The sequence below is a fragment of the Drosophila subpulchrella genome, chromosome 2L (genome assembly GCF_014743375.2).
Source record: "Drosophila subpulchrella strain 33 F10 #4 breed RU33 chromosome 2L, RU_Dsub_v1.1 Primary Assembly, whole genome shotgun sequence".
In the NCBI taxonomy this organism is placed as follows: Eukaryota; Metazoa; Arthropoda; class Insecta; order Diptera; family Drosophilidae; genus Drosophila; species Drosophila subpulchrella.
In genome coordinates this window covers 5,578,283-5,591,316 of record NC_050610.1, presented here as the reverse complement: position 1 = coordinate 5,591,316, position 13,034 = coordinate 5,578,283, and the positions used below count along the sequence as shown (strand labels likewise).

The 13,034-nt window shown below is 39.4% G+C and overlaps 1 protein-coding gene across 5 annotated transcripts in view; it reads right to left on the bottom strand.

Annotated features, from left to right (window-relative positions):
- Nucleotides 1-13,034, bottom strand: part of LOC119548843 (protein spire) — a 41,479-nt gene that overhangs the window by 5,398 nt on the left and 23,047 nt on the right. For 3 of the 5 annotated variants that reach the window (XR_005219333.1, XM_037856461.1, XM_037856463.1), the window contains exons 3-9: nucleotides 10,939-11,056; nucleotides 10,322-10,431; nucleotides 8,625-8,742; nucleotides 8,485-8,567; nucleotides 5,634-5,764; nucleotides 4,998-5,109; nucleotides 4,572-4,704 (exon numbers count right to left, since the gene is read on the bottom strand). Coding sequence is in view for 4 of the 5 variants with exons in the window: in XM_037856461.1 (XP_037712389.1) it covers nucleotides 4,572-4,704; nucleotides 4,998-5,109; nucleotides 5,634-5,764; nucleotides 8,485-8,567; nucleotides 8,625-8,742; nucleotides 10,322-10,431; nucleotides 10,939-11,056 (805 nt within the window). In the remaining variant the exon portion in view is untranslated. Of the gene's footprint in view, nucleotides 1-1,014; nucleotides 1,642-4,571; nucleotides 4,705-4,997; nucleotides 5,110-5,633; nucleotides 5,765-8,484; nucleotides 8,568-8,624; nucleotides 8,743-10,321; nucleotides 10,432-10,938; nucleotides 11,057-13,034 lie in introns of those variants that run through there. The other 2 variants (XM_037856462.1, XM_037856465.1) reach the window with 2 other exon arrangements.

The window sequence follows — 13,034 nt, the reverse complement described above, 5'->3', positions numbered from 1 at the left end:
GTGCAACCCAAAGATAGTTTATGGGTTTACGAGCTCTGTAATGACTGCTACGTGATCCGGCTAACTACTGACCATTGACCACCGACTACTGACCACCTAGAGCTAGACATTTACAACCAACTGAAACCCTTTGCCCGGGGCAAGCACGAACTTTTCTATTGATTTACTTTGCCATTGAAAAATATGTTCTAAATACGGAGTCAATACATCATTCTTATCTTCTTAAATGTCGTGTTCTTAAAAACAATGTTCTTATACTGTTCTTATTCTAATAAGAATAAGCAGAAACAAAATTATAATAAGAAAAATTATAATATCATTAAAACAAACAATTTTCCAACTAAATCAACCTATATTTCGATATGGTAAATTATTTTAAATTTAATCTCAACAATTATTAAATATATATTTTTTAATAATCCCATTGGTTACCTTAATATTTCTATAAGGTTATTTGAAACATCTATATATACTTTAGATAGTATTTATATTACTCCTAAAAAACAAAGAATAGTTTTGACCTCGCACTTTTGATATAACTTTACCATAAGTTCATAAGTACCAAAAAGTATTAAATTCTTTGTGACCTCTTTATTATGTTGGGATTTACTTTTCCATGACTGCGGCTTAAAGTCGAAGCAAAGAAATAAAACCTTTAAAAATTTTGGCTGGCAACAAAGAGTATTCAACCTTCGTCACATGAACAACTCATTCTTGGGCTTTATTTCTTCATGCCTCTAATGACTGGAGCTTAAAATCGAAGTCATAATATGACGGCAATTACCGGAGCACTGCAGTTGCCTCGGAGTAGCTCCTTGAACACAAAACACTGCCTTGGGGAAGTCTGAGAGACCCAACTCCAAGCTCCCAACTCCCAGCTGCCCCCAACCCCACCACCCACTCTGCACTTTGGGGCAGACCTCAAAAATCGAAACCAGGTCAAATCGGAGCACATTCAACAATGGGAAAACGCTTTGTGTACTTTTCGAGGGGTCTGGAGATGCTGGCGACTACCTTTTGATGACTTGACGGCCTGTCGTGGCTTGGGTGTTGGCGGATTATTGGAGGACGATGCTCTCGGCGCCGCCCGAGGCGTTGGCTGCGGCTGGTCCAGATCCTGGCCAGGATGGGAGCCCGCATTTGGATTGGGAGTGGAAGTGGCAGTGGCCTGGCTGGACTCGCCATCGGAGCCGCAGTACAGTGAGGCATCGCTGCCAATGTCCACCAGATCCGACTCGCGCGGCATGTGATGCGACCGGAAGACGGAGGCCGCCGTGGAGCGTTTCGCTGGCCGGGCGTCCATGGGTTAAGCCTGGCACATTTCCTTTCCCTTGGCTTTTCACTTTTCGGTTTTCTCACACGGTTGCATGGAGGCTATCGATCCGAGTCCGGAAAAAAGGGAAGCCCACCCTCGGAGTCACACTTTTCTCTCTTTTCGGAGAGGGTTGATAAACTTGGGTCAGGCCTGGCCCGGCTGCCCCATTAAATGCGTTTAGACTTGCAGTCCCAATACTTGATGGCACATTTAGGGTACTTGTTTATTTTACTGAATAGCCATCGCTTTCGTTTTCTAATTTCACTTGGCCCACAGAGTAATAATAGTAAACTGAAGAGCCGACCACGACAACAGACGAGGCGTCTCCAGCGAAGCTCAACACGGAACTGAGAAATGTGGCAGCTGTCAACTCGAGTTTCCCCACTTTTCAACTCAATCTGCGCATGCGCCGCTCGCGGAGAGAGCGCCAATGTTTTGTTTTGACATTTAACAGTCGAAAAGTTGTTTGGCCCTCGTCGCTGTTGTTGCGTGGGTGATATATACGTCATCGTTGGGTGGTGACGTAGGCAAGTGGCAACAAGGACCCAACCGCAACACATGTGATGAGTAAGCGCGTAGCAGTCCCCGAGGACATGGCAATTAAAGTTTCAAGAGTGAAGAAGTTATAGAAAGTCGAGGTCGGTTCAGGGGTCAAGACTACAAATATCTTAATATGCACAGCATGTCATAAAGGAAATTGTTTACTTTAAATTTTCTAGAGAGCAAACCAATCTTTTTCAGGGGGTTCCTATAAGTATGCTTCAAAATTCCCCATTCGTTTGAATTTTCGCCTTAAAGTTAGGCTACAAATATTTGTAGGCTGTAAAATGTAAGGTAAAACTACATCACTCAATGATATCAATCACTGTGGACGGCAGTCCACGTAGTAACGAAACACACCAGGAAACTAGACATCTAGGGTAACGGTCTAAGCGTATCGAGTAATATACCAATCGAAAGGTATCGAAAAACTTAAAGGATTGCATGCCAAGACCTTAATAAAATTAGTTGGGTTGGGAGAAAGAGCCGTAAAAGTGTAAAAGTAACAATTTAGAAAATTTAATATATTTTGGCCGTAAAGAATAAATGCCCAGGTTTATTAGTCAAGTTGTTTTCTTACTGAAAATACGCGCCGAATGACACCTCATTTGTTGTTATACGGAAAACAAAATTTTGGGGGACTTTTCAAAATTAAAATTTTATTTTGTTTGTCAGTCAGGAATTTTAAGATAATGCTAACGAGCTTAACATAAAAAAACTTTAGTTCTACCACTTTTGGAAAAAACTGCTAGTTTGTCGGGAAACCTGAACTACTAAAGCTACAGACATCTGCAATATGTCGATGAAAAATTATTATATTTAACTAAGTAAATACACTTCCTAAAATTAGCTCATTCGGCATGGTTCAGCAAAGTATTGGAGCTTTAAGAAGGTGTACTTAGTAAGTAGAATGTATAATAATTTTTCCTCAAAAAATTTGATATCAGAAGTTTTGTATGTTGAAGGTACGATTGTCACACCCTCTACCTTGTCAAGAGGTGCTTTTGTTTGATTTGTATAATACTTTACACAAGAATAAGGGTTCTCATCTAACACTATCAAATTTTAAAAAAATATGGATTTGTTATTATATTTCCGATCGTTATTATTTATGTTGCATATTATTTACTCCCATTTCCCATTGCATATAAATCTAAATATTGATAAGGCTATAGTTATAAATAAAATATTTAACCACCACTTGCAATATTGGAAATAACCCAAAACCAAGAGAAGCAAAACAAGATTCCCAGCCGAAAAGAAAACCCAAATAGACAACAATGGCCAACTTCGTCGGAGGTGAGGTTGTCGTGCTTGGTTTTTCTTGGATTTTCTTGGCTTAAATGTGGTTGGTATTATTTCTGTTGTTGCAGTTGTCGTTGTTGTCGTCGCGTTGTCGCTATCTTTGTGTGTCACAATTTTGCACGCTTCCTCCAACAGAGCGGATTGGGGATTTCAATTTTCGATTCGGGATGGGGATTGCACAGGAAACAATGTAGTATTATGTACAATGTAGTATCTTAGTGATGCAAGATATTGGGATACATATTAATTAAGATTGAATAGTTCTTGACAACAGCCAAGATTTTGGGTCAGTTTTAACTAATCACCATGTCTTGGGATATTTATAAAGAATTTAAATATACTTTTTGATCAATTTTTCCCAGTGTTGGGATTGGAAAATGTTGCCGTTTTTGATCTATGTTGGCATGCGCGCTGCGCCCGGCAAACACATACAAACAACAAACAGCAAACGGCAAACAAACAAACACGGCAGAGAAAGAGAAGGACGGACGGACGGACAATGGGCTCCCCCAGCGACAAGTGCAGTGAAAAGTCTTGCGAGTAACTAGTTTTCCCCAGTACTCCTCCAGCACTCCTCCATATTTCTCGGCGGCAGGAGACATCGGCTGTCTATATAAGCACACACATGTGCGACAACAATTTATGGGCGGCTGGCGTTCAAAATTTGGAATCGCCGATGACAACACAACGAACCCAGAGACCAGGACACAAACGATGGACGCCCGCAAAAGATTAGAGGCGGCATCTATTTTTGGCAGGCACTGTGCAAAATCCAAGAGTTTCCCCTTGACAATGGGCTTGGCCTTTCGAAGGATAGGTCAGTGAGAGTGGCGCCCATTAGATCATTAGATAGGAATAGGATTATGATGTTTATTATTTGTTTTTAGGGAAAAACCTTTTTCATGAACATCATGGTATCAAATGGTTTATCTCTTAAATAAATATAAAAATAATTTTTTTGACTTGACAATCACGAAGGTATTAATTTTATAAGACATTGAAATAAATGTCTATATTGTGAAAGTGTTATTTAAAAAATTATAATTATAGTAATTTTTTCCATTACTTGTGGCTCAAAATCGTCAGTTATGTTTAAGAACGTACTTAGAGAAAATTATAACGTTCTCAAATTGAGTATTTGTATTCTCAATTTAAGGATGTACTTAATTTAAGTACAACATTTGTGAAAAATATCTCATATTGAGAAAAGGTAAACTCATTTTAAGAAAAAAAAGACTTGAATTGTTCAGAACATTCTCAATTTGAGGAAATGTGCTCTTCAATTTCCAACTTGAGAATAAATATTCTCATATTGAGAAACCGAAAAACTCATAAAGGAACTCATAATGAGTTATAGATTACTCCTTTTAAATCAGTTAATATATGAATAAAAAAGGTATTGATTACTTACTCCTTTGCCTCAGGGTTGGCGCCTCCGGGGGCGTGATCTGCTTGAGCTCCTTGCCCTTCCGAATGGACTCCATCAGCTGCTCCCGCGGAGATGGTTCGCAAATGCGCGGCGGCCCCAACTGGCGTTCGCTGGCCTGGTGGATCCGAAAAGTACAGATACAGAAACGTATAGTAAACTAATAATTTTTATTTCAAAGGAGAACAATCGAATTTTTTCTTCGGTACAAAAAGAAGGTCAAGCGGTGAAGACAAATAAAATGGAATCGGCAGGAAGGAAAGCCACCAGATCAATATTTCACACTCTGCAAGCGGCAAATGGGGATTTTGATGATGGGGGATTGCAGTTGGAACTGAGGGTGCTTTTGAGACTGGCGGTGCGGATGGATTTGGAATTTGTTGTGGCAGTGGGATTGGGGGCTTTACACACCTTCTTCAGCGGCGGCCGTGACCTGATGAACTCCAAGATCATGGCGTGGGCATCTTTCTTGACGCGCGGCGGAATATCGCCGTTCACCATCACCTTGCGCAATTGATACTTTCTGTGAAGAGAAATTTTGGATTAGATGCGGTTTCTGATTGGGTATTGTATTGGTTTAGAAGTGGGTTATGGTTACCATACAGTTCAAAAAAATAATATTTATAAATGTTTTTACAAAGTAAATGAATTTTTTTTTAAAATATGAAATATTTGAGCCAGAGATAAACCATTTGATGTTTTATAATATTTTATATATCGAATATTTGCAAATTATTTACTTAAAAAGCAAGAAAAATAAAATCAATTCAATTAATCAAATAAATATCCATGACAATTAATGGGAAATCATTGTTAGTAGCTTGTTACCTATTCAAATATCATATAACTATTGTTACCACAATAATCATTAAATAAAACAAACAAAATAAATGGAAACTCGACTTGTAACCATAATAAATGAGTTATAGTAGTAATGACAACAATTAAAATCTGAGTTATTTATTGGATACTTTCATTTCGTTTTTCAATGGGGTTTTCCTCGATTTTTATTGGATAATACAATGAGTCAATCAAATATACACTCACTTGGCTCTGATGTCGCCCATGAGTATTTCGTAGGGCGTCAGCTCGTATTCGATGGGTGTGCGTTCGTGGTTGCTCTTCTTCAGGCGCACTCCCCTTCGCAGTTCGTCGATCACCTGCACCCAGAAGCGTGCCTGTGGATTCGGAAAGGTGTGGTTAATCAATAGATACCAGATCGATATCTGGGACGGATCGGTGGAGGAGATAGGGGCATACAGGGCAAACACAAACAAACAAAATAGAGAACATGCAGTGGAACCATGGACCTACTTGCAGTGCCCTCCACAGCTGCAGTTCGTGCTGGAGACAGGAAGAAGAAAAAGAAACACTGAGTGAGAGGCGCATTTCACTTTTGCAATTATTTTCATTTAATTAGCCAATAATTTAGACTCCCGCTGCGAGGGGGCCAATCCATCGGCATGACAAGTTAACTGTGCGTAGACTATTTAGACTATTTAGCACACAATGGAGCTTAATATGTAACAGTGATCCGCAATTTCACTTTCCATTCGCCACCGTCTTCCTGTTCGCCGTCGATTGGTGGCCATGCATTTTGAGACACCTCATTAAACATGCAAAACGGCCGAGGAAGGTGGAGTGTACATATGTACACATCTTGGGTCCGATTTCAGCTAAAGGCATCAATGGCGGCACATGTTTTGACACCATGTTGCACATGTATGTAAAAGATGCAGCGCCACGCTTCAATTACGCTGGCAACAGCAACATTAGACACAGCAGCAACATCAACTCACAGCAGCAGCAACATCAACAGCAGCAGCAACATCAGCCCACCTTTGAGTGGCAGCAGCTTCCGCAAGCGCTGGGATGTATCTGCTGCTTTTGAAATACATTTGCCCATGTGCGTACAACATTGGTATCATCTGGATACAGAAATTAGCATACCAAATCATCATCATCAGAGGCAGCTAAGCGAAACACAGACTCGATGTCTGCCGATAAAGAAAGATTTTCTCGGAAAACCTTTTTTGCCCGGCAGAAAAACACGTCCAAAGGCATTAAAAAATGTACAAACAGAAAATAAGACAGAACCAAGCTAAATTTCCGCAATTCCAGCATAATAATAGCCAAGCAAAAACAATGTAAATTCAGTCAAAAAGTGTTTTAACAATCGGGTTGCTGTGTGACATTCTGAAGGCTGTTGTCTTCTCAGAAAACACGATAAAACGCTGACTAAAGACACACTTCTTGCACTTTGACAGTAGTAAAGAAACAAGAAGAAATAAAAGAAAAACGCTCCCTATAAACAATAGACCAAACAAAGGCAGGGAGGTCTTATCGAAGAACTAGAAAATGATAAGACGGCATTTAATCAACCCTCTACAATGGGCTGAAATTACGTTTCGCAATACCAACAAAATAAACACACTCGACTCGTTACCAGGTCTTCTTTGCACATATGATATATGGTATATGTCTGGCCAATTAATTGGCCAATTCCACGGCTGCACCCTCTTTTTAATCCCCCTTCTTTCGGCACATGCAAATTCACGGGTGTAAAGCGAAAAATATTTATGGTCTATTTCATTATCTGATTTCATTTGTACTGTATTCCAGTATAAGCAAATATTATGGCACAATGATGTGTCGTCTATTCCACACGCAAAGGTTTCTTATTTTGCGTTTTTTCTTTGGACATGCAAAGATTGGCAGTGAGGCGAGGAAAAGCCAAACCCAACTATAGAAGCATTAAGTAAAAATAGATGCACAGTGGATCTGCATTTTTAGGGATCTTTATATAAATCCAATCCAATAATTGTTATTGCTTACTTTAATTATTTTTATGACAACTAAGTAAACTTCATTTAATAACCTTTTTATGAGAGTCTATTGACTGCCGAAAACAAAGAAAAGCTTGATTAAATTTAGGCAATTAGCAGTTTATATAAATAAAGTAAGTCGAGGAATTGTGGTTAATATTTCATGCCTGCAAATTAGCAACTGAAATAATATTGAACATGTGAATTTTAATCAAATTTTCAATTACAATTTTCTGACAGATCATATTACAAATTAAAAGGGGTTTGTTATTACAGCCAGTAATATTTAAATCGGTTCTGCACAATTTGTTGAGGCATGCAAATAAATCAAGAAACCCCATAAAATTGTATTTTTCCACCTTATCAACCTTTTTAGGACAAACTTCGCCAACTGTTCTTTGACAGTTTCAGGTTTCCATCTGATTGAAAATATCAAACACACCTCGAACGGTAAAACCAACTATAGTATAACTTTTCACGGCAGAAAAACAAAAAGTCAAGAAAAAGTAGAAACAAAAACAAGAGCAAATTTTGGTTTGCGTGTCTGGCCAATTTGCGTGTGTGTCTCAATGAGTTTCGGAGGTTGGATGACGGCGATATGGCGGCCCGATGTGATGATGGCAAACTCCTGTGACGGCCTCGACATATTCACCAAAGGTCACACCAAACGCCGAAAAATATATAGATGATATATGCGCCCATTAAAATACCTCGCGAAAAATATACAAGTATGTGGAGCGGCGTTGAACTCATTAGGATGATGGCCAAAATGGAGGCGACCACCGCGGGCCAATTATTGAAATTAAAAGTGAATTTCATTTGGCAATGCATGAAATAGTTCACTTTTTTATACCAACCCCGAGCGGAAAACCCCGCCGCAAAATGCTCGTGATCTCTGCGATAATGATTATGGTGATGATGGCTTATGGCATATGTTTTGGGTTCGAAGAGGTGCGCCAAACAAATCGTGAGTTGCCGTCACTATGGCCACTGTGGGCCATTAGTGGAGCACCATTGCATAACTAGTAGGTTTCTTGGGGTTTTGGTGGATGGGGACTCTTGAAGAATCTTACCCAGTCGTTGAAGCCCAGCTTCGCCAGTTCTTGTTGCGTGGTGGTCGAAGTTTCCGAGGCCTTGATCAGCTTCTCGGCACCTGCTATTTGAGGTTATTAATTAATTAACAGTCTGTCTCGTGGTCGCATGGAGTACTTACCATTGTTCAGGACCTGCTGCAGAAAAACACGGAGCTCGATGGTCTCCGTCACGAGGGCTCTGCAAACAGCTTTGTAGTGATTCTCTGGCAGGGTGGTTTTTATGTGATTTCTGCAGGTCTATAAAGGGTAAACGGGTTATTAATAATATCTATTTAGTGAAATATTTACTTCATAAACAAACCAATGCAAGAACCATTTCCTAAAGTGGAAAAGTAAACATCTAAAGGTTATTTAATGATTTGCATAATTGTGCATGTGAGAAATAACCTATTTATTTTGATTTCCCAAGAAAACCGCATCATAATAATCACGATACCTTTTCTGCGGTCACTGGTGGTGAACTCCTTTTTGAAACTAAATTTCTTCACCAAATTCTGGGAATAACCTAAAGATGGCCTTTATCTGCGGATATCCCGCATTCATAAATTCTACGTACCGAAAGCTAATTACGTTTCACGCCTTTGGCAATTTCCTTTCACTTCTTATTACGATAATCATATCTCGTATATAGACCAACTCAATTTGCTCCACCAAAACAAATCTTATCTAACCGTAAAAACACAGACATTGAAAAATGCAAATGTATCTTTATTAGTTGCAGATACTTTTCCACTTTTCGTTGGTGTGCTAGAAAAGTCAGGCAGGTGGAAAAAAGAAGAGTAAGCTGGGGTCCACTGGTGCCCACTGTTGCCTGACAGCAATGTGTCAATTCTATAAAGTGGCTCATTAGAGAAGAACCACCCAACCCCGCCCGTTTCGGGGGCATTCAAACAGAACCGAAGACTCTGGCTCAATCAGCAACGGTGTGAGGTTGGTGTTTATCACACGCCCCACTGCCAAATCGGGGATCCTCCAGTGGATCGAATGGGTTGGCAGATGAGGCACATGCACTGGCTGCCGGAAAATGCAGGAAAATTCCCAATGCGCAATCAAGTGCAGCGGCAAGGCGGTTTCAGATTCAGATTTCTGATTTACAGATCTGCGGCTGATTTCCTACGATTACGAAAGCGTTTGGTTTTATGGTTATTTCGGTTATTTAATATCGGTGCAATCGAGCCGCAATTGAAATTGTTTTCCAGTCGGCCGGGCATCGTAATCCAAGTATCTGACTAGAACCCGGACTGAATCTGGCTTGTTTGCGGTTAACCGCGATACAGATACGCGCACAACAAGTATCTGCCAGATACTCTGATTTCTGCACAGAAAAAAATCTTTATAGAATGCTTATGTAAGTCTAGGTACAACTGATATATCAATATCTGCTCAATAACTCTTCAAAATGTTCTATTCTGTTTATGGTAACATTATCATTAAGGAAAATAGCAAAACGGAATACTAAGCATTTCTTAAGTTAGATAACATTTGCGGGTAATACATTTTCTCTAAGTGTATGCTCGCTTTGGCTAACTGTAACGTGAGCCAAACAAGTTTTCCCACCGATAAATATCGATGCATTGGCTCTGTATATATTTATATATGTCAAAAGCGCTGGCAAATGGAGCGTACTGAAGCGTGGTCAAAAGGTCAGATCTTGGCGCACCCCCCAAAAAATTAAAGAAAAACTCTGACTCACACTTCAATCGGAGTTCGAATTTGCATTGGTTTGTTTTGTTTGGCTGCCTTTTTGGTTTTTGGCACATCATGACACGACTCGATTGCAAATGTCAGATACGATCGGCTCGAATTGGAAACCCACCTCGATTATGTGCTCTAGTTCTTTGGTATCGTTGCGCTCCTCCTCGGAATCGTCGTCCCAGCGCTTGTCGCCCTCGTCGATGCCCTCGTCAATGCAATCATCGTCTGCCTCTGCAATGAATTAATTCAGCGTTAAAAATAAGAATTTCATGTTTATTACATTTGTAGTATTTTCGTTCAATTAATCAAAAATGAATCACGTATTCATTGCACTCGGTCTTACTTAACCTTCATCTTGTTTTTCGCTTGTGGTTAAGTGATAAAAGGGGGCTTTCCGGTCACAAAAGTCCCCAATGGAATGAAGCAAGCTAAGCTAAGCAAGATTTTACTTATCTGAATTACAATGAAATTAGTACAATATTATTTCACCATTTTATGAAAATAATGTAATACTATTATACTCGTTTAATCTATTAATTAATATTTTTGCTGGATTCCAAAATCTCATTTAGTTATATTTATATACAAAATTCAAAACTTAAGTTGCCCTTATCTCAGAACATTCTAAGAAATGAAACTTCTTAAAAACTAGTAACAGTTTCGACATATTTAGAACAATGACTTATTCTTGAAAAATGTATCACATCATAGCACACAAAATTCATATTCAAAACTTACCATCTGCCGTCATAAAGTTGAATAGATTCTCCAGCTCCTGCGACATTTGGCACTCCTCGTCCTCTGGCAGATTGTAGTCCAATGCAGTGTAGACGATTTCCGCCAGTTCGCTGATAATCTGCAATAATATTGAACACAAAAACATTAAATATAATAATTACTGGGCGATGGAAAAATGGCATGGAATGCCGACAGCAAAGTGCGATTGAAGTGGAGGCCAAAGGTTAAGGCCGACGAGCCATAAAAAAATGTGCAGCGTGTAATGCAGTTAACCCCCTGAAACGGGGATTTCATATGCCTCGTTCAGGCAGCAGTTCATTAAACCGACACTCTAATTGGAGTTTGAAGTTGACGGAGCTTCGCAGAAAAGCAGAAAACATACAGATGTATATATATTTATATATTTATTTGTAATTGGTGTTTGGGAAGTTGTAGAGTTCAGGTGCAACAACAAGCAGCGACAACTTCAAACAACCAAGTGCAGTGTCAGCTGTTGTTTCACTTTCACTTTGGCGTTGGCGAAAACACTTGCCGAAAAAGCTACAAGGTGTTAAAACATCCAAGCCGAAGAAGCCAAAGTCGTTAAATAATAATTCGGTTGCGTTATTTTTAGCCCAGCCAGTGAACCCGTCCCCATCTTCATCTCCATCTCAATCTCAAACTCAATCTCGATCCGAGTACGAATCCGAATCCGAGCGTGGGTTCCCGCCCACACACTTTATGCACATTATGGCACATTTTTCTACACGTTCACATGGATTTGTTTTTATCGTGGAAATTAAATGATAAAACATTGTGACAGCTGTGCAGTGGATGCAGTGCCGAGTGGCATTTCCACCAGAGGCTCTGCACCACTGAAGAGGTTGACAACAAATGTCAGTTAAATGCTTCCAGCGTTTTTTCCTTTGCCCCTCCGTGGAGTAGGACCCTTACATCATTTGCCGAAGAATTGCAGCTGCAATGGTTGTTGCACTGCCGCAGCGACAGATTGCAGTTGCAGTTGCAGTTGCAGTTGCAGTTGCAGGCGTTGAAGGTTGAGAGACATAATTAATGGGAAAATTATGGAAGAGGTGGAAGTCAAGTGTGCCCAAGTGGGAGATGGTAATACACTATATTGCAGACATGTCTGCAGGGGAAAGCAGACCTGAAGTTTAAAAATCAATTGAATTAAACTATTCATTTAATCATCAAGAATTATATATTTTAATAATATATAACAATTGTTTTATAAACCTTTTATTGCATTTCTTTTTTAAAAAATAATATTTGTTAAGCTAAATATTTACCAAGCAAGAATTTTAATTAATATTATATTAAGGTCAATGAAATAAAAAATAAAGACTTCAATGAAATTCCTTTGATTTTTATTCCTCCAATAAAGCTTACTTTTTTATATCTTAATGCATGAATAATGGTTTGCAATGATGAATCAACGAAAATGTAATTTCCCTTGGTCATAATTTAAAATAGCTTTTGATTAATATATAAAACCACACTGTCTTCTATATCCCACAAATAAAATTACATTTTACGCATTTCAAGTAATTTCTTTCTGTAAGACCCATAAAATTAAATAGAAGCTGGTATCATTAGGCTAAAAAAGGCCTCATCAACTAATCACCATACATTAAGAGCATAATTACAGCCTATATAGGTAAATATCAGGCGACTTTTAAGCAGGAACCATCTCCATCATTGAGTCCCGTCTTGTGAATTTTCCCATGCAATTAGCAGAGAGAACAGAACTGGGAACCCAAAGGGAACTACGACTATCTTTCGATTCGGAATGTGCATTGTGGATGGTGAGCTGAACTGAAGCAAAGTGTAATATGCCAAAGGCGAATTGCCTTCGAGGCTATTTCTTTGTTCCCCCACTTTGCATACATCCAGTCTAAGTAAATGAGACTGTCTTTGTTGAGGGTGCGCCTGTTCCCAATCCGCCAATTCTCACCGAAAAGCCAAAAAAAAAATAAAAGAAACTACTCCCCGAACTCGGGCTAATATCAAAGTTGAAACCACGGACATGCAATGCGGCAATTATAAGGCAGTTGCCAAAGTTCCAATTCGGTTTGTGGCCAACAAAGGGTCCCCAAGCC